The sequence below is a fragment of the Impatiens glandulifera genome, chromosome 7 (assembly GCF_907164915.1).
Source record: "Impatiens glandulifera chromosome 7, dImpGla2.1, whole genome shotgun sequence".
Taxonomy (NCBI): Eukaryota; Viridiplantae; Streptophyta; class Magnoliopsida; order Ericales; family Balsaminaceae; genus Impatiens; species Impatiens glandulifera.
In genome coordinates, this window is record NC_061868.1 from 47,360,957 (window position 1) to 47,382,805 (window position 21,849).

The following is a 21,849-nucleotide window of genomic DNA, read 5'->3' on the forward strand; positions in this document are numbered from 1 at the left end:
GCAAGCCAATATTTAAGATCATAACTGAGTTTTCACTTTTTTTGCCCTTGGTCGATGGACATGACAGTTTCAAAGGCCCCAACGAGTGCCAACACTTTGTTCTTCCTGTCCTGCAAGAGCTTTCTCTTTGTCTCTTCGATCACATCATTATATGCCATACTTGTCTCTTTTTTATTTGTTACCATTCGTTTATTGATAATCACCTCCTCTTTCACCTTCTTTGTTTCTTCGGTTACTATAATCGAATCATCATTTACTTGCTCTTTCGATATCTCTTTCGAAACATTGGCAGAAGTAATCGCGTGTTCTTGATCATCTTGAGCTTCAATAACATTGAGATTGTCTTGTTCTTGTTCTTGATGTTTGGTATTGATTTCATCAACATCGGAACCTTTAACCTCTTCAATGATATCTAGATTTGTGGAACAAGTTCCACTATGATCACCCTCTTCAATATCCTCTTGTTTCTTTTGAGTAGGAGGCTGATGATCAAGAACATCTTCTTTAACAATTATGACATCTTTCTCGTGTTCTTCCTCGGCCATCACTTGAAGGACTTCAATAGAGTTATCCACGACGACTTGATCGTGGTTATCTGCTTGAACAATCACGAAATCCTCTTTGTCAACACCTTCAACAATCGAGGGAGGAATTTCATCAGAGTTTTGGACTTGACAATATTCATCTTGTTTTTCAAATTGAACAATTGCTATATGCTCCTTGTCCTCTTCAACCACCATGGGATGTATTTCAGTAGTGTTCTTAATATCATCGTCGTGTGGAGGATGGATTTCATTCGAGTTCTCGCTATCATCATGTGGAGGATGAATTTCATTCGAGTTCTCGCTATCATCATGAGGAGGATGGATTTCATTCGAGTTCTCGCTATCATCACGAGGAGGATGAATTTCATTCGAGTTCTCGCTATCATCATGTGAAGGATGAATTTCATTCGAGTTCTCGCTATCATCACGAGGAGGATGAATTTCATTCGAGTTCTCGCTATCATCATGAGTAGGATGTATTTCATTTGAGTTCTCACTATCATCATGTGGAGCATGGATTTCATTCGAAGTCTCGTTATCATCATCATGATTACCTTTATCAACCACCACAATATGCTCTTTGTTGTCTTCAAATGTCACGGGAGAGATTTCATTATCACGGTTATAATCTTCAAGCAATATCATAGCTTGAACTTCATTGAAGATCTCATCATCATGATGATAGGTTGGAACAACCATGACGCGCTTCTTGTCTTCAAGTGCGGGAGGTGGATCATGACAAAAGCTTGGTGTCAATGATTCTAAATGATTATCTCCTCGATCTTCAATCCTCATTTCTTGCTTCGCATCACCATCGGGTGAAGCAACACGACTACTAGTTATTGACAATGACAAAACCTTTTTTTCACTATCATTCAACTTTATATCAAGTGATGATCCTCGTTTGTGACCCTATTTGATAATAGTAAACACTAAATTAAGATGTTTACATAAATCACAAAATAAGATTTTAAAGAATTAGTATATAATACCTTGGACAAATGCGATTTTGAAGATTCAAATACTGGATTTCTAGATTTTCTTGGCGAAGAAGGAATAAGAAGTTGCGAGTGCTCACGAGATAAACTTAAATTTCTGCTTATACGCGGACATGGAGATGCCATAGGCTTGTCTAGTGACCTTCTTCGGCTTGTTAGAGTGTCCTCCGGAATCATAAAATGATGAGAAGATGAAGAAAAAGAGCGACGATATTGACCTAAAGACGAACTTATAGTAGGTTTCATGTAATTCGGAACATGTTTGTGTTTATCTTCGGGGGAAACCATAGTTGATGATCCAGGTTTTGTCTTGGACATTCCTCGATTTCCCTTTTCACTAACACGCGGTTCTTCTTTACCAGACATAGTCAAATTTAAGAAGATCCTACATCAATATATATAATATAAGGTTATTCCATATAAATCTATGCAAGAATATCAATAGAACAGTTTCAATTCATCAATTCATGTATACCAACTAGGGTTGCTTATTTGTGATGACTCCAGAAACCATATTTCAAAATAAAAACAAGAAGTTTGATTGCTTAAAATATAAACAGCTAGTTAAAGAATCCATATAGATTATGATCAACAAAAACACAGTAGAAATGAAGAGAGATCTAGAGAGAGAAACTTACCGTTTTGTGAGTTGTAGAAAGGGAGAAAGAAATGTAAGATGTTTTTTTTGATAATCTGAGATATATTGACGATGGCTGAGAGAGAAGACGGGTCAAGATTATATGAATGAATGAATTAGTAAAAGTAGAAAGAAAAAAAAAAGTATTAATTACGAAAATATATAAGCCAGATCATGCTTTTGATGTTTTCTTTGAAGAATGGTATGAGCACGAAATCTTAGATGAACAATTATTTTATTATGTTTATGGGAGGACACTAATGCCCAAACTATATATTAATTTAAATATTTAATCAAATAATATACATGGTCCATCTAGTTAATTTATTAGTAGCCTACATGTAGTCAACTAAATAAAGACTTAATTTATTTAGAACATTTTTTGTTTGTTTTTGTTAGTAACTCAACATTTAGATCTCTATTATATATTCAATGAGAATTAAACTTGTAAAAAAGCTTAAGATAGTAAACAATCTTTAATCAAAATATTTTGTCACCAAGCTACTAATTAATTGTGTGAATTTAGAATTACAAAACTTTACATATGTATCTAATGCAAAACTTGTGTGATCTAACATAAAGAGCCTTTATTTTCACTATGAGATATTTGTTGTAATTTACAAGTCTTTCCTTATTTTTAGATTGATTTTTTATGTCTATTTCATGTTGTCTTTTGAAAATTAAATTACATCAATTAAGTATCGACATGTTACTTTATTTAGAAAACAAATACTTTAAATTGAACTATGTACACAATATATATACTGTATGTAATTAATGAAATTGAGACTTATAACTTAATATGTGTTTGAAAAATAAACAATTTTTGATATAAAAGGAGACACAAAAACAATTTTGTAGTAAAAAGAACAAAATAAAATATACTAAGTATAATCTTACATGAAATTTAATGAATCCCCCAATATAATCAGCTTTATAATTAACATAAGTGAGAAAGGAAACAAAATGACAAATGAAACACAATCAGTTGAATTGTTCAAAACAAATGAATTTCAATGAAATGGTCTAATATAATTATATACTGGCTAGCTATCTAGCTTTAAGAGATTATTTTGTAATTTGTAAGGTTTTTATATTTTATATATGTGCATTGTTTTTGTGGGTGGATATATAGATGATGTCATATTAAGGATATTAATAAAAAAAATTAAAGGTTGTGAATATTTGAATAACTATTTAATATGTATTATTATATAAGTATTTTAACAAATATTTTATTAATAATTTTTTGACATTTGAATGATCATAGAAAACATAAAGTAAATTATATCAATATTTATATTTATATTTTCTATAATATTATAATATCTCCTTCACATTGAGTTTGCAAAATGAGATTGAAAACCATATATTTAAATTATGATAATCTTAAGTAATCACATCTTTGATCTCATGATCTAAGTGAAAGTTTTATTCCTTTGATTGTGTTTTTTCCTGATTAGAATGAGTGAGGGGGCATAGACAGATAAAAACAAAATTAGAATAAGAGGGAACTTGATAAAAATTATTTTTCAAAAATATATATTGATTGGACTTAAGAAAATGAATGAAAAAATTAATAATATGTAACTATAAAGAATTGAATCAAGAGTGTGATTTCAAAAAGATTGCCACACTAAGCCACTTGGACTCAACTAATATAATAATTATTATTTTTAATAGTGTTACTTTAATATTAATTATTTTTAAAAACTAATTATCTATTGTAAAATATATAAAAAATAAAAAAAAAAACTTGAGAGATAAAAAATACTGATCATACAAATTATAAATACATTCAAATGACCCTATCAAACTAAATCTAGAAAAATAACTATCATGGTAAATTATTAAACAAATCTTACAGGTCTATCTCAAACAAACATACCCTAATTAAGCCCCACAGCCTAAGATCAAGAGTGGTTCCGTCTCTAAGTAAGGGTATGTTAGAAGAGTAGTCATGGAGATTCATAGATTAGTGTTATGATTTTGAGAATTCAAAGCCTTTAAAAAAAATATTAAAAGAAAAAAAATCTTCTTTTCACATAAAATCTTGAGATTTTTTTTTTCTGGAATTCCAAAAAGTTATGCCACACACAAATCTTTTTTATAAAATATTAAAAAAAAAAAATTATATATATATATATATATATATTTATAGTGAATTAAATCTAAATATAAAAATAATTTTTTTATCTTTTTCTAAAATATGTTGAACTTTTTTTTATCACTCAGAATTAATTAGTGTTGTACTTTGTTCAATATAGTATAATATTGTTTCATTTTTTTTATAATTAAAAAATATTTCTAATTTTAGGTGTGTCGTTTACTTCTCATACTTATCAATTATCTTGGTACTCGTTTCTCGAGTTTGTGTTAAACCATTTCTTAACAACAATAGTTAACAACAATAGAGATACTTTTACATGTATCATCTATTAATTGGTACAAATTTATCGGTATTTCAATTATCAATATAATGGATGATTAGTTATCACTTGACATGATCTTTTACAGCGTTGTTTATCAACCCACGAACATATAAAAATTTCATTATTGCTCATAATATTTGATATAGATTTTTTCCAAATTGCTTGATTGATTTGTTCGGTTTGTTCTACTTCCTCACCCATTGTCATGGAGCTCAGCAATTATTCGGAGTCACACATGATTTTTTTTTAATTAGATCTTCTCCATTGATTTTTTTTTTTTTTTAATTTGACATAATATTTAACATTTTTATAGATATTATTTTATACTATTTACAAATTATTGTAACTCTTTATTTAAACTAATGAGAAAGCTTTAGGAATGGGCCTAGGCCCATAACTTGTTATTGAGATATTACTTTGTCTTTGATAGCAAATTGTGTTCTAATATGTTAATTCTTTATTAAAATAAAATATTTAAAGATAAAATTAAGATAATTTGTATTTTTCAACTAAGTTTAAATTAAACTTATATAAGGGTATTCATTCTATAATTTACATTAGAACTCTCACATTTCATCCCTTAGATTGTGTGCCTTTAATAGGCCTAGCTAATTTTTCATATAATTAATTACAATAATATTGTTCGAACTACTAACACGATATTTAAGTTATATCATGAAAGTGGTATTTTCATATTGTCATGAAAGTGGTATTTTCATATTGTCATGATTCTATAAATTGTAACAAGTTTCATATTAAATTTAAGCATTGGTGATAATTAGTTCAAAATGAAACAAATTTGAATCTGAAATTATATTTTTGAAAATGAATTGTCCGAATTGAATATATTTAAAAGTTTAGAGCCCCCATTTGGATATTTTGACCAAAAATCATGAAGTTTCCAGAACCGCCGCTTGCATCATCACCACGGCAGTAATATTAAACTGGAATGTTCTGGATTCTCGTACGCGTTTTCTCCTGCGTTGATCTTTCTCTTTTTCCTTGGCAACGAAACAATTCTTTCCTTTATATATAATTATCTGGTGGTTGGGATATTATATATATAGCTAGCATCAGATTCGCAATAATACAAATCCCCAGCAGGATAAGATCGGTGGAATTTGAATTAGTTGATTGTTATTATTATCGAGGGTAAATAATCTTGTTGGATATATAAGTGAAATAGAGATGTGTCTGGTTTTTGTTTGCGACGAGGAGGAGAAGGTTATGGGTCGGCATCCGGCGCCGGGAGCGTGTCCGTTCTGCGGAGGAAGTGTTCAAGCCATGGATGTGGAGAGTCAATGGAGATTCTGCTTCCTTCCTTTTTACTTTAAGACCAAGCGCCGTTTCTTTTGCACTCTCTGCACGCGCCGCCTTGTCGTCCCTAACTAATTCATACATATATAGAGCTGTCTGACTTCTTTTACTACAAGAGACTTTGTATCTATGTTTGTATTATTATTATTAAATAAATTTGGTTTATTTCCCTAATTAATACATATGTTTCTTCCAATATTCATATATCTTTCTAAACTTCTTCAAGTACATCATCAAGCTTGCTTTGAGGATTATAGAGTTTATGTATAAATTTACAAATATTTGCAATAATTTGTTTTTGTTACCTAAATAAATCATTCTTTTGTAAGATGAGGGTACAAATTGTACATAAATAAGTCATGAGACCTAAATAAGTCATGCTTTTGTTATAAGATTATGGTACAAATTGTACCTAAACAAGTCATGAGGACTTATTTCTACCTTCAAAATCAGTACATCTTTCAGGATAAAAGGGTGTTTTGTAGATTGTTTTGGACTTGTGACACTAAATTCATTAGCCATTCAATAAAATGTTTTTTAATTGTACACCACCTAAACCTCTAAACCTACCCGGACAAGTTAAATATTAGAAAACAAAATAAATAATTGTATGAGAAAGTTGAAGGCTTAATATAATAATAACATTGAAAAGAGGCAGCTTAATTGGTTTGATGCCACCTTAACCAAACTTAGGAATCATTAATCCAAATTAAGAAACAAACATATATATAAATATATATGTTACACTTACGGGCTTACTAATTGATTTGATCATCTAGTTAGTACCGAGTGCTTGTTGGGCTTAAACAAAGTCCGGCCCAATAGACAGGTCCAACTAATTATATGGAGGGACCGGCCAGTAATTGCTCATCATGAGATCCTCCTCACTAAACTGATGCCTATAATTGCCCGAGGAAGAACACACGGGCAGCCCGCCACCGTATAAGCTGGTGCCCGATGACGTCACATGATCTTGCTGATGTGTCACCGCCTGCCGGTAAATATTACCACCACCAAGGTTTAGGTTTGATATAGTAAAGCACCCGTTTGGTCCTCCTGGTGCCACCGCATGATAGTTGTTTAAAATCTCGGGAACCTTAAAAATAACAAACAAATATTTGTACAATCAAAAACAAAATCCCTTACAAAAAATTGTTCAAAATCTTCAAAATAAAATATTTAATGTACCATAACATTCCTAGACGATGAGATATTTTTGGGCACGTCGATTATAATATTATTATTATTGATGCGGCTCCATGTATGATCTGCCTCGAGGCTGTAATTAGGGTTCAGCAATATGGTGGTCGAAGTTGGGTGATGGTGGTTTGATGTTGTGTATTTCTTTCCGCCGCCACTCTTTTTGAACACGCGACAAACCACCCATGCATCTTGCTGAGATTAAGAAAGATAATTGTAAGATGATTTTATTTATCTTCAAAATTTATACAAAGTAAAAAAAATGTAATAAAAATGTGACCTTGTTGATTCTAAAGGTAGACTTGGAATGAATACGATATTCATGCATAACCCAATTGGTCTTCTCCCCTCTCGGAGCTCTTCCTCGATAGAAAACAAGTGTCTTCTTCAAACCTAGGCGCTCAGACATAGCGTTGCTACTGAAGATCTCCTTATCTTTGCCCGTAGTCTTCCAATATCCCGTGTTTGTAGCTCGATTTGTTCTAATTCCGGTTGGGTATTTTCGATCTCTTAGGTTAAAGAAATACCATTCCTTCTCCCCCATCTTTGCTTTCCCTATTCATAAACAAGAGAAAATTTATTAAACCTAATTTTTAAATGATCAAATTAACACAATTCAACTTACCAGGAAGATCCCACGGCTCACATTTATTGAGATCTACATCAGCAACTGCCCTTTCTGTAAAGTTAGCATCCAAGATCTTATTCATGAGATAATAAGTTATCAACTCCTCATCCGTTGGATGGAACCTAAAACCTGGCGGCAGTGATGATGTTTCTTCTTTCTTATCTTGTTCTGCTGCCATGATCGATCAAAACTAGCTACAACACATGCACAAAACATCATGATCAAGGTTTACAAAATATAATTCAAAGTGAAGATTAACATGATATATAGTTGGATCTAGGGCTAGCTAGCTAGTTAGATCTCTCTGGAGACTATTTGTTTTTTAGGGCACAAATCTATGTTTAAGGGAGATATTGATGATGATGATGAAACCCTAAAACAGATTTCTTGCTAGACATGCAATCGCAAGAAGTTGGGAAAATAATTAAACTTGTCAAGTTATACTTAAGGGATTAATAATTATAATTAACAAGAATATGAAGGAGTGTCTCAAAGAAGTTCTCACCAACTTTGGATCTTCACATACATGGCAAATTAATTAACACCTTGCAATGACTAACAATTATGCAATGACATATTTATATAAAGACCTAGATAATATGCATGACTACTAGAGAATGGAAAGTTATTTGAGTTGAAAACGTCAACACAAATAATATAATATATATATAATGTCACGATCTACTAATTTAATTATCAGGTTCACTTGTTGGCCAAAAATGTGAAAGGTGTTTAAACAAGTACGAATTGTAATTCCGTATTTTAGAATTGAGATGGTGTACATCAAATAATTATCTATTTTCTAGAACCTACAATATAGAAAATATATTTGTTTGAAATTATTGTGACATATATACTTATTTTTATCATAAATTGAAATCTTGTTCTTGTCATAGTTGATTCGCTTTCAAGTTTATACATTTTTCTGTCCCAACTTTAATTTAATTATTTTTTGAATTGAATTAATATCATCATCAAGAATCAAGATAGATCGCTGCTTATTGAAGATGATTCAACAACCTTGAAGTGTGTTTGCTATTATATATAGTATCGTTAAAGTAACAACAAATGTATTACATGAAAAATGCGGTGAAAAATGAAAACAAATGTGAAAATAAAAATGCATAAATTATCGAGCACAAGGATCTTCCAAAAGAACCATGAGATCACCCGTCGAGTCCACGTTCTTACTGGATCTCACCTCAGCCGACGTCATGATAATAACGTTTTAATGGACCTCAACGGTCATCTATAATTATTGAAGGTTCTTCGGTTCCACTTAATAAAAGTCCACCGTCACCACTTAATAAAAGTCCACCGTTTTAGACCAGCCAATTTAACTGTCTTCACTCATACATCACAACAACTATTTTAGACATAACTCATTAAAAACTTCAGTTAAAGTCCAAGAAGGCTCCAAATCCCAACCACAGACTTACAATGCAAAAGGAGGTGCGCAACCATCTCCTCCGCGTAACACACATTCGACACGACACGACTTGCCATAATAAAACTATGACGCTTAATTTTGTCATCCGTTAAAATAAATAAGTCATTTTAATTCTAATTTTATTTTATATTTTATATATAAACCTAGTCCGATCCATCTTTTCAGGCATATATATATATATTGACTAATGACTCTTAAGTTAGTGTGCTAATTGATCAGATCATGAATATATAATCAAGCTAGCTAATCCGTTAATATCACAATATTAGAAGCTACCTAGCTAGCTTATTTTTTTTTGTTTAATGCAATTATATGTATATATATAAATATTTAGAATTGATATTAATTAATGGAGTACTGTCTAATCTTAAATAATGTATTAATTTCTTTTTAAGGATATGGGTCAAACTGAACAATATTCTTACCCCATTCTCATTTTCCTGTATTTCCCTATATAATATTTTTTTTGACAAATTAAACCATATCATGATATATAAAAAGTTAGATAAATAACTGTCTAGATTTCATATATAGAATGTAAGGTAACATATATATATACTTAATTAGTTACACATTTAATTAACAGTATATAAATACTTTAAAAATGTACCAATAATTGAAATATTAAATAAAGGAGGACAATTGCTAAACAAGAAATATAATGCGGGATTTGTTTGTCCAGCTATAAGTTGATTCTTACAAGAAATTGAATTGTCATGAATTGATATTGATTGCAACGGAAATAACAACAACGTTATTAAATAAAGAATTATATCATGTTTGCGTGCTCATCTAGGTTAAAATCCTACTAATCTAATAAAATTATGAATAATAAAATACTGAGACTCCCAACTAATATTGTGGACTTAAGTTTTTTTTTTTTTTGGAAAAATTTGTGGACTTCAGACATTGACAATGATGGTGGAAAGTAGAGTAGTTGTAGAGCCACTATCAATGCGGAATAGGATTAATTGAATAAATTTTGGATTATTAAAAAAATTATCTGTGTTAATTTTAAAAATATATGTTTTTTTTATATTTATAATTTTTTTAGTATATATTTTAGTTAATTAAGAGAGATTGAATGAAATATTTTTAATTATTTTAGATAAAAAAAACAATTAAGGCTAAGATTCAATATATGAATCACGGGTTATTTGAATAACATTGAGAGAAGAAATGATGATTGATAATGATTTTGAAAAGATGATAATGTTTTTTAATAAATGACTAAAAATGTATTAATATATATAAAATATAATAAATAATAATAATTTTAAATAGAGAGTAATTTTTTTTAAGTAAACGACATAATGTCATTAAATAAAAAGACTTAAGAGGGTAAAAAGATTACAAGAGTTCAGGATTCAGGCAGAATAAGTCTTTGTAAAAAATGAATGAATCAACAAGATGAAAATAAAATAAAAAAAATAACCAGAATGAGAAAAAAGTGAATGACATAAATAACGAAGCTTAGAGCGCCTTAAAATCAGAAATAATTGTGACTTTCTCATATGCAATGCTCCAAGGAGACTCATTTATGCGGAGAACTTACCCCAAAATTAAGGAAGCAAGTGGACAGTCCCTAAGGAGATGGTCAATTGCAATGATCTCCTCATTTTTATACAAATGACCATAGATACAAAAATGGAAACGGGGAGACGAAACTAGCCAAAAAAAAAAATTAAGATTTTCTTGTTATATATCAAAAGGTTCTCGCTCAACGTCGTAGACGGATATGTATTTTTTTCGATATTAATCAATCCAACTTGTTGGGCCTCATCGTTAGGATCAATACAAAATATAGTTGCAAATCTCATCTTTAATTTCAGTAATTCAACTTTATTATAACGATATTTTTAAAATTCATTAATTAGGTGATTTTATAATTAAGACACATTAATTAGGTATATTTTCATCTTAATTTCTTTGCCAAAATTTTGTAAAAACATTATTTATTTTTAATAAAAATGGGTTGTGTAATATATATATATATATATATATATATATATATATATATATATATATATATATATATAGATATATATATATATATATATATATATATATAATCCAAAATGATTTAAATAGAAGCTAAATTTGGGACCACGTAGTCACATGTGAAGCCACGTGGGCCAATCCGAACCTGTTCCTTGACATGGCAAAGCAAAAGCAAATGCCCAACATTCAGATGAATGTGTACGGATAGACAAAATCTTAAAAACAAAAACACACACGAATGCATGCATTGCATCTTCTCTTAATTTGCTGTACAACAATATATAGTTTAAAAGTTATTGCACTTTCAACAATTTTTTAATATCTTAACATTTTGATGAGGAGACTCTTGGATTGAGTATTTTAATAAAATATAACTCCATAAATAAATTAAAATGGAATAATTCTATCTCAAATAGTAAAGTTATATTTTCATTAAAACTATATTAAACTGGGGGTACTAAAAACATAATTTCTCAAGAATTTAATTATCGAAATAAAAGGATGGCACATAGTTTAAAAGTGCTCAGAAATAAAAATTTAAAATTATTGTAACATTGATTATGCACAATCAATGAATTGGTATATAAGAGTACTTCAAACTAATTCATTTGCTTGAGCTTTTAGTGTAATTTTAATGTAATAACTATTAAAAATGGTTAACGTCATTCTATAAGAAATTAAGATGTCATTGAATTAGATTAAATTTGTTTAAGTAAATATGTACTAAAAGAAAATTATTTTAATAAAATTTTTAAATTATGTGATATAATTTTTTATTTTATCATAAAATATAATTTTTTTTTAAAATGATACATGTATACAAACACAAATTCACGACCATTTAGACATGAAGTTCTTGTTTGGTTGGGTTTCTTAAAATAAAATCAAACCATAATCCAACCTAATTTTGTCCTCTTTTTATTAATTATATTACTCAATTCATTAAATAAATATTAAAATAACCTCTCTTTTAAAAAAAATATATTTATCAATATAAATTAATACCATTTAAGTAAAAAACATTAATCTCAAAATCACATATCCATTTTTTTTTTAAATAAACTCCAATCGAAAAAGGTCTAAGTTATGATTCTCCAAGTTTAAACTTTTGAAAAAAAAAGAAAACCATGAACTAAATAAGCTAGTAATGTATAATTTTTCTATAGAGAAATGAAGTGAAAGAATGTTTTAAAATAGGGTGTCCTTTATATATATCTCTAGCAATCACATGATAAACACGGTGAATTATGATTCATGAAGGGTACGTATAGAGAAAGATAGAAAATGAACCAGCTCAATCAACGTCGTCATTTTCCCTGCTAGATTCTTGTTTTTATATATAGAAAGAGAGATTTAGCAGCTGGAGAGATTCGGAGATAAATGGGCCATGAGCACACGGTGAAGGAATGGCGTTGCGCCCAAAAGCATTATTGTACAAAAGGAATCCATATATATTTAATTAGCTAAACAGCCTGCCCCCACATGAAATTCCGGCCAAAAGCTATACAGAATATCGAACTACAACAACCTTTTCATGAATCAAACTCTAGCTACCTATCTAGTTACGTGCATTCATGCATGCATGCTCTCATATCCTATGTAATATACCTCCTTATAAATTCATCAATTCATCAGAGTAATATCAATCCATTCATTTCTCTCTCTCTTTTTCTATCTATCGAATCAATTACCTAGCTAGGACAAACAAAGAAGATTATTATCATCATCATGTCAGGGATGTTGGTGTTCCAGAATAATGGAGTGGTTCGATTTGGTTCAGATAGCAGTAATTACTTGGATCAAGAACAGGCCGGCGGCAGTGGAAGGGCTGCGGCGACGGGGAGCAGGAGGAAGGCGTTGGTTTACCTTCCGACAGAACAAGTGGTGTCGTCTTATAGATATCTGGAGCAGATTCTTGTAAGTTGTCTTGGATGGGAAAGGTACTATGGGGGTGATTCTGATCTCATTCAGTTCCACAGGAGTTCCTCCATTGACCTAATTTCACTTCCCAGGGACTTCTCCAGGTTCAACTCCATCTACATGTATGACATCGTTGTCAAGAACCCTAATTTCTTCCATGTCAGGGATCTCTAATCTCTATTCTCCAATCTCCGATGCCTTGCATCTCTCCTCCATCATATGCATATGTATAATAATATATTATATTGCATGTCTAATATATATATATATATATGAAGCTGTAATTATTTTTTTCAATAAAAACCTCGTCTTTAATAATCATGTTAATCCCTCGATCTGTTCCGCCTGTTTAATTACATGATTAAGCTCAATCGTTGTTGTGTAATAATAACGTTTTGTTACAAATGATTTTAATTAAAAACAAATAATATCAATAACATTGATATTCAAATTCTTACGACGGGCCCTTCTTGTACTTCAAAATGCATGAAAAGGATTTAATTGTTTGGAGAATATTGACTGATTCTATGATGAAGAGGAGATTTTCAATGAACTTGCTAACTACTTAAATGTGGATCAGAAATTATAATAAAGCTAAATTAATATGAAAGAGAAATATGTATAAACTAGATGTGATGTGATTTATAATTTTGAAAACACACAGATTATGATCCACAATTAATTTAGCGTCTAAAATTTATTTTGATTACTCATTTTTTTAATTATATGTTCATTATGTTAACCTATATATTGTCAGGGGCGGAGCCACCAAGGGGGCTAGGGTGGGCTCCAGCCCCACCCAAGTTATTAAAATATTTTTTTTATTATGGTGAGCTCCACCCGATGAAATTAAAAAAAAAAAACAAAGTAAATAAAAGTCCCTCTAAAGAATATCAAACTTTTCAATCGGTTAAAATATTTTTTGATTATGGTGGGCTCCACCCAATTAAATTAAAAAACATCCGCGGTTATTGTTATATTATTATATTATATTATATAATATAATATATTATTATATTATATTATATAATATATTATAGTTTTTCTTATAAAGATGCCCACAATTATTTTTTTTTCTTAAATGTTTAATACATTCATCAAATCTTTTGAGCATATCTAGTAGAAGTCGTTCTTGTCAACAAAAGGATTCGATTACAGTTAAGCACCACTATCAATTTGATGTATTTGTTGCTGCAATAGATTTTCAAATTGAAGAGCTCAATAGTAGATTCAAGGACGAGGCAGTCGAACTTCTTACGCTCAGTGGTGCTTTGGAACCTAAAGACAACTTTAAACTTCTTAATGTTGATCACATCTATCAACTTGCTGAGAAATTCTATCATCTAGATTTTGATGCACAAGATTTGCACCACTTGAGAACACAATTGGCTCACTATGAGTTTGACATGCCCGTCAATGAAAGATTTCAGAATTTATCAACTATTTCTGAATTATGTCGAAGATTAGTTGAGACAAATAAGTCAAAAACCTACAATTTGATCGATAGGTAATTTTATCATTTGTTATAATCTATGAAATATAGTTATATTGTTTACTTATACTAATATATTTATTTAATTGACAGGTTGATTCGTCTTGTTTTAAACTCTTCCCGTTTCTACAGCAACAACGGAACGAGCATTTTCAGCTATGAAGCTCGTGAAAACAACTCTTCATAACAAGATAGAAGAAGAGTTTTTAACAGATTCTATGATCGTCTATATTGAACGAGAGTTGTCCTGAAACATTGATAATGATACAATAATTAAAAGAATTTATTTCTAAAAAGAATAGAAGGGCACAACTTCAATAATGTTGTTTTTAAATGTTTTGAATGTATTATTTTCTTTCATAATTTCATAAAGTAAATGTTCATACATCTTTTATTGTATATGTTTGAATTTATTAATTTATTGTATCAATTACATGAAAAAAAAACCGAATATAGAAAGTTAAATCCGAGGTGCAAGTTGGAGTCAGCCCCAGGTAACTTTCATCCTGGCTCCGCCCCTGTATATTGTACATGTGATCTTCAACGGATCACCTAAAGAAGTTAGTTAATAACTCGGTCCTTGTTTAATAGAGGGTTTTTAAATAATTTAGGAAGTATTTACAAGATTGAGGGTGATTTTGACTAAGTAATTATTATTTTTAGATAAAATGTTTGAAGAATATTAATAATTAATGATAAAATAATTTTTTAAAATAAAGTATTTTAGTTTATGTATTAGTAATGTGATTAATTAGATTTAGAAGTGGAATGATATTGTATTATTTAAAAAATTTCAACCAAACATAACTTTGTCCTTATAACAAGTATTTTGTCTAGTTTTTTATTGAGAATAATATTAAATTTGTCTAGGAACTTGATAGGATGTCTCAAATATACTCATGTATATGAAATATTCTATATAAACTTATAAACATGTCAACATATTTAAAAAATTAACATATATAACTTCTTTACATAGATTTTTTATTAGTATAATTTTGACTTTGACTTGTACACAGACTATTCAAATTCAAATGAAGACTTAAAAATTGCTGCACCAAGTCATCGTATAATTAAATATATTTAATTTAAACTATATATTCAAATTCAACTTAAACTTTTAATTTAAAGTAATTCACTTATTTTAATCCTCAATCTAGGCTGCATCTCCTGAATTGAATTTAGGTAAAAAAAATATTATATTTAAAAAAAATAAAGTTTCATAGTAGATGCGGCTTAACATTGATTTTTAATTTGAATGGGCTTAACCTCATCATAGTTTATTTTCCTAAGATCTCATATTCATGATTTCATTTTATTCTTTTCATAAAAAATCGAAATTGATAAGGTCTTTTAGGCTTGAATTACCTAATGATATTAAAAGTCACTTTTTTCACGCTAAATTATCTAGTGGATGAAATTTTATCACTGAAATAAAATAAATCATGTAAAATATATATAATCCAATAAATTTCTTTCATTTTTTGCTGCAAAAAATTATTACTCCATCCCAAATATCACATTGAAGCACATAAGCAAATATTAAAATCATAGAAGATGGAAAAAATAGTGATAATATAAAAGACTAAAATGTCTTTAATATTTAATATTTTAAATTTTATAAAAATAATAAATGTGGATAATTGATAAGTAATAATGATGAAAATCCTCATGTATTTTGAGTTTATATTAATCTAAATAACCCTTTTTTGTCAAACAAGGCCTAATATTTTGGGTTAATTGGAATTACAGATTGTGTACATCAATTTAAAAAGCTTCTTTATTTAATGTTGATTGTTAACTTCACTATATAAAATAAATTTGAAAAAAAAAAAATTGCTTATTTTTTATCTGTTTTATTTGAATATTATTTTTAAATAACTTAAATAATATATATTTTTTTAATTTTTTTTAAGAAGGTCCTATTAATTAAAAATCGTTGCATAACGGCAAAATATGACATGAAAAGAAAAGAAAAACAACGATAACTCAAAAAGTTATCGAGCTCATAAATATCAGTCACATTAATTCAAACTTCTCAAGTAAACTACTTAAAAACTCAGGTATCACCCAATAATTACATTAATACTCTACAAAAGACTTCAAATACTAGTCATCCATCGTCAATACAAAAATAAGTGAATTGTCGATTCAACCTCTTTGTGACACATACGACAACGATTAGCCAAAATCAAACATTTTTTTTATAAACATATCATCCGTTATAATTTTACTATGATAATATATTATCAAGACATGGATTGTTTTATTTAGACATTGTTATAACTTATTTAATGGTTTGTTTTAGTAAGATGTCATTAGAAAAAAATTCGTGTGATTTTAAGATTAAGGTTCCCTTCTTCTTTTTTTTGTTGGGAGTACATGGATTTGACGGACAAAAATGAATGAAAAATAAATGTATTATATATAGTCAGTCGTTAAGTGAATATGTCTTATGAAAGTTGAATCAACATCTCCACATTTTGATGGAAATGTCGCGGGGCATGTCGTGTTCTATAGTCTATCAGGTATGGTGAGGTCTAATGGATTATGTTCGAGTTTCTCGATAGTTGTTAGAATGTTTGGAATTGGAGTCATCATATAGACGTGCTCTTTTAAACGTTGGTTCAATGTAATTATAATATTTTGATGAATTATCTAATCAAAAATAATCGTTATACTTTCAGTTATTATATTCAACTTTATTATAACATTTATTAGGTTCATTCTAAGAAGTTTTGGAGTCAGTATGGGGGAGATTATCGTCTTTCTTGAATGTTAATTTTTTAATTTTCATGAATTTTAATTTTATTATCATTATTGCTTTATTAAATATAAAAAAATTATAAAGACTCATAACTAGTGGTATAACACCCATGAACGAATGTCTTCTTAGACATGAGTTCGAGTTTTAAATCATTTTCAAAAAATAAAATTATACATGTAAATATAATGTCATTCATTATGCTTTTAAGAGTTTCTTTTAGTAAACACTAACATTAGTTTATCTAGATCATTACAAGTCAGTGGGTGGGCCATGAGGTGGGGTTAGGCTTTAGGCAGCTATAACAAGAGATCTAAAAAACCAAAAATGGACCGCAAATCCCATGTGATGGCTCGTGCCACAACATTATCCCTGCTAAAAAAAAGCAACTACTCTCTTCACACCAAGAACCTGTAACTTAATTTATACACACAAATAAAAAAAAATATTCCCAAAATGTTGACAATAAAAGACACAACTAACTAACTAACTACAAAAAGGACATAACCTTTCTGGATTTCCAGCTAGGTTGTTTAGTAGTTGCCAGCTTATCAAGAAACTTTAGTCCAGACTATCAACATTTGATATGTCATCAATGCTCTCTTAGTACTTTTGCTAATATTCCTTTATTTTATTTGTTTTTATTTTCCTTAGTCTTTTACTTTATATTACAAACTAAATATGATTATTTAGTAACATTTATTTTAGATTAATAATGATACATAAATTAATTACACTTTGTATTAAATTAAAATGTAATAATTAACTATTTTTTTCAATCAGAATCCAAAATAACATATTAATCGGAAATTATAGTAATATTTTAAATTAATACATATAATACACACTACATATTACACACATTATCATGAAAAAATAAGAATAAGAGGTGTAAAATAACAAGTTATTATGCCCCCTAACTAATAACACTGACTATAGATTTTAATTTTACACTTAAAAAACATAAATAATAAAAAAAATTTAAACAACGCAAAATAGCAAAAAGTACTCATTTGATACAATACATGTCATAATATTTCAATCCCAGTATATATTGTCATTTTCACCTAAAAATACCATGCATCGTAATTATAAAGGAAAATAGAGTTTGCCTTGGGCCTGTATGTCACCATCGCCTAGACATGAAAACCTGATTAAGTTTGTGTCGTGTCGTGCAAGTTATATATTATTCACGTTTATAATTCTGATATCATGTACGGCTGACGCTGTACAACCCAACCGGCTACAAAAATGATTTTTTTTATATCGTTTAAAATTATGAATGTAAATTCACATTACATTTAAGTCCATATTCAAATTAAACTTAGCTTTTGATATGTGCTTTGATTTATAATATATAATCATAAAAGATATTATACATTTTTAAAAATCATATTAGGTCGTGTCGTCACATGTTGTACGTGTTCGTAACTCATATCAAGATATTAGAAAATGTCACGTTCATGATCGTGTGTTGTACTTCATGTCGGCACGGAAGTCACACCCCAAGTACCCAATTTTAGGTGAATTATTTTTGGGATTAACTAAATCACGTCACTAATATTGAAATATTAAATTATTTTATAAGATAAAGATTAATTATAATGGAGAAACTTAAAATACTATAAGGAACATAAAACCATTATTATGCAAATCACTTAATTTTCATATATCAGCAAATTAATAACTTCATAATATAATAAATAGGAGCTAATTAACAACATCACAAAGATCAATGAATCACATGTATAACACGTGATAAAAGTGGGGACAAGAAATGAATTTTATACTAAATATTGACTTTTAGATTAAATTAAGACTTCAGTCAAGTCCCAAAGATTCTTGTCGGGAGAGAGAGTGAGTGTACAAACAAATACTGTAGAGATTAATTCTCCTCTTATATGACACATCATCATAAACTCAAATAGATGATATTGTTTATGTCTCATAAAGTGCAGTTCTTCTACAACACCTCCATATACAACTCATATGGCTCCCACAATTCTAAATTGCACACCATAAGACAGACAAAATATTTTCACAACTATTTTTATTAATTTTATTTCCATGTTTTTTTCCAGCCCAAGTCATTATATAAACCTTCCAAAACCAACATCAAACCCCAGACAATCCAATCATTTTCTTCATCTTCCTTTCTCTTTCTTGTCAAAGAAAATAAGATAGAAAGAACATTACATTTTATATTAGTGTAGCACATAATAAATATCAGAGATGTCGGGTGTATGGTTATTTCAAAATGGTGTGATGAGGCTCGATAATCCAGAAGACCGACAACCAAATGGTGATAAGAAAAAACGATCTAGTAACAGTGCTGGAAAGAGGAAGGAATTGGTGTACCTTCCGACTGGACAAGTGGTGAAGTCTTATCAATCCCTCGAGCAGTTACTCAGAGGTCTCGGTTGGGAGAGGTATTATGGTGGTGATGCAGATCTCATTCAGTTCCACATGAATAATAACTCAATTGATCTCATCTCTCTCCCTAGGGACTTTTCGAGGTTTAACTCCATATATATGTATGACATTGTCGTAAAAACTCCTAATGTCTTTTATGTTCGAGATGTCTAGTCTTACATATTTACAAACCTAGCTTGGTAAGCATATGTCATCTTGATCTTTCTATTGATCAAGAGTATCCCTTCTTGTCTTTACCTTTCAATTCCTCTATTATGTGTACCTATGTCTTAAATAAACAAGTTATCATACTTGTAAGGTGTTACTGATCTTATGTTATTCACTTTTTAGTACTTCTTGGTTTCTTATGTATATGTACCAATGTGTATTAAAAATCTTTTATCACTTTATGATGATTGAATTGCAATGTTGCATTCTCTCTTTACAAAAATAAACTTATAATTTTGAGATGCATAATCTTACATATTTACTAATCTTTCTAGAAATTTCATATTGATATTTAAATTTATGTAGTACTTTTACCTCGTGTCTTCATGTTCGGTTAATAAACGAGTTTTTCATTCTGAAAAGGTTTCATCAATCAAAATATGTTATTCTATATATATGCTCAATGTAATCTTCTATCCTTTGTTTAGAAGAATCTCTCTATGGTACTTAATTGGAGGAAATGTTTGATAGTAATATGATGTTGTGCATTAGATTATTGTTTCCATATGAAATAATAGACTTGATTTTTAATTTTTATTGTTTTTAGGTAGAACTCAAATAGTTTCTATAAATTAGATTTTAAAGTAAGTTGAACTTATCCCAAATGTTCTGTATTTGTTTTTAAATGAGTCCAAATTAAGGCAGTTAAAATCATCGAGGTTTATTTTAATATTGGTGACTATTTGTAAATTAAAAAAATCGAGAGTTTACTTAAAATTAAAATTGTAAGAGTTTATTCTTAAAAAAATATTAGTTATATATAATAATTATTATTTATATATAATTAAAAATATATATATATTGATCATTTCAAAATATATATAATTAAGTTTAAAAATAATAATAAGTAAATAACATTATAAAATGTTATATTTATAAAATTAAATTGTTTATTTGAAAATTAATAACTTTTTTATAGATAAATATAAATTCATTTTTTTTAAATTGCATAAAATTAAACTTGTAAAGTTTATTATTATACACTTAAAAATGGTAAGAGTTTGACTAATTTAAAAATTTTATCCAAATTATCTCAATATTTTAAATGTTATAGTTGAAACTTAATTTGATTGTATTAATAATTTGTACTTTAAAGAATGAAAAAAATTATGTTTGAAATTCTAGGTGGATTTTCAAATAAAAATAAATATATATATATATATATATTAGAGTCAGATGACTAGTATTTGAATAAGTCTTTTCAAATATTGAATTTTTCTAAATTTGTAAGAAAGAAAATGGAGAATCCCTAAATGGTCCTACAAACACTTTTATTGAAGTTCACAGTACAAAAACATGTCTCCACCCTAAAAAAATTATATATATATATATATATATATATATATATATATATAAATTAAGATAGTTTGATTATAATAAACAAAATAATAAAAAATATTTTAAAAAAAAGTTTTCCAAGTTAAGGAAGTCCTAGTGTTGTTCGGATTGGAATTTTTTTAAAAATTTAGAGAAAGAAAATATTAATGTTTATTGATGATTTTGAGGAGATAATAATTATTTTTGGTAAATGACTAAAATATATTGATATATAAATAAAATAAAAATTTATAATTTATAATTTATAATATATAGTATTTTAATATTTGGTTAACGAATAAATGATAAGAATTTGTAGAGAAATAATGAATTGAAAATTAATTTTTGTTGATTTTTTTTTTAAACCTAAAGGAATTGCCCGCCACATATAATTATATGTACAATAAATTAGAAAAATATAAACTGTATTAATTAGGTATAACTTATACCTTACAAAGGAGTCTAATATTATACCTACTTACATTGGTTACAAGAATGCATAAACAAT

The 21,849-nt window shown here is 28.5% G+C and overlaps 5 protein-coding genes across 5 annotated transcripts; 3 read left to right on the plus strand and 2 right to left on the minus strand.

Moving 5' to 3' along the window:
* Positions 1-32: 32 nt before the first annotated feature.
* LOC124910079 (protein starmaker-like) lies at positions 33-1,909 on the minus strand. Its single transcript, XM_047450702.1, has 2 exons — positions 1,538-1,909; positions 33-1,457 (listed from the first exon to the last, which is right to left on the minus strand). The coding sequence occupies exons 1-2, from the start codon at positions 1,907-1,909 to the stop codon at positions 33-35; spliced, it is 1,797 nt and encodes a 598-aa protein (XP_047306658.1).
* A 3,762-nt stretch (positions 1,910-5,671) lies between these two features.
* LOC124910488 lies at positions 5,672-6,069 on the plus strand. The gene has a single exon (XM_047451133.1). The coding sequence runs from the start codon at positions 5,801-5,803 to the stop codon at positions 6,002-6,004; it is 204 nt and encodes a 67-aa protein (XP_047307089.1). The 5' UTR covers positions 5,672-5,800; the 3' UTR covers positions 6,005-6,069.
* A 695-nt stretch (positions 6,070-6,764) lies between these two features.
* LOC124910081 (NAC domain-containing protein 92-like) lies at positions 6,765-7,935 on the minus strand. The gene is made up of 4 exons (XM_047450703.1): positions 7,755-7,935; positions 7,410-7,684; positions 7,118-7,324; positions 6,765-7,025 (listed from the first exon to the last, which is right to left on the minus strand). The coding sequence occupies exons 1-4, from the start codon at positions 7,933-7,935 to the stop codon at positions 6,765-6,767; spliced, it is 924 nt and encodes a 307-aa protein (XP_047306659.1).
* Positions 7,936-12,936: 5,001 nt separating this feature from the next.
* On the plus strand, positions 12,937-13,302 carry LOC124910737 (flowering-promoting factor 1-like protein 2). The gene has a single exon (XM_047451418.1). The coding sequence runs from the start codon at positions 12,937-12,939 to the stop codon at positions 13,300-13,302; it is 366 nt and encodes a 121-aa protein (XP_047307374.1).
* Positions 13,303-19,616: 6,314 nt separating this feature from the next.
* On the plus strand, positions 19,617-19,970 carry LOC124910810 (flowering-promoting factor 1-like protein 2). The gene has a single exon (XM_047451489.1). The coding sequence runs from the start codon at positions 19,617-19,619 to the stop codon at positions 19,968-19,970; it is 354 nt and encodes a 117-aa protein (XP_047307445.1).
* The last annotated feature ends 1,879 nt before the right edge of the window (positions 19,971-21,849 follow it).

Excerpts from the sequence above, each read along its gene's own strand:
- LOC124910737 (XM_047451418.1), top strand. The coding sequence starts at position 12,937 with ATGTCAGGGATGTTGGTGTTCCAGAATAATGGAGTGGTTCGATTTGGT.
- LOC124910810 (XM_047451489.1), top strand. The coding sequence starts at position 19,617 with ATGTCGGGTGTATGGTTATTTCAAAATGGTGTGATGAGGCTCGATAAT.
- LOC124910079 (XM_047450702.1), bottom strand. The coding sequence starts at position 1,909 with ATGTCTGGTAAAGAAGAACCGCGTGTTAGTGAAAAGGGAAATCGAGGA. Across the intron at positions 1,458-1,537 it reads CAAAATCGCATTTGTCCAAG|GGTCACAAACGAGGATCATC; the intron begins GTATTATATACT and ends ATTATCAAATAG.
- LOC124910081 (XM_047450703.1), bottom strand. The coding sequence starts at position 7,935 with ATGGCAGCAGAACAAGATAAGAAAGAAGAAACATCATCACTGCCGCCA. Across the intron at positions 7,325-7,409 it reads CTACCTTTAGAATCAACAAG|CAAGATGCATGGGTGGTTTG; the intron begins GTCACATTTTTA and ends TCTTAATCTCAG. Across the intron at positions 7,026-7,117 it reads CATCGTCTAGGAATGTTATG|GTTCCCGAGATTTTAAACAA; the intron begins GTACATTAAATA and ends GTTATTTTTAAG.
- LOC124910488 (XM_047451133.1), top strand. The coding sequence starts at position 5,801 with ATGTGTCTGGTTTTTGTTTGCGACGAGGAGGAGAAGGTTATGGGTCGG.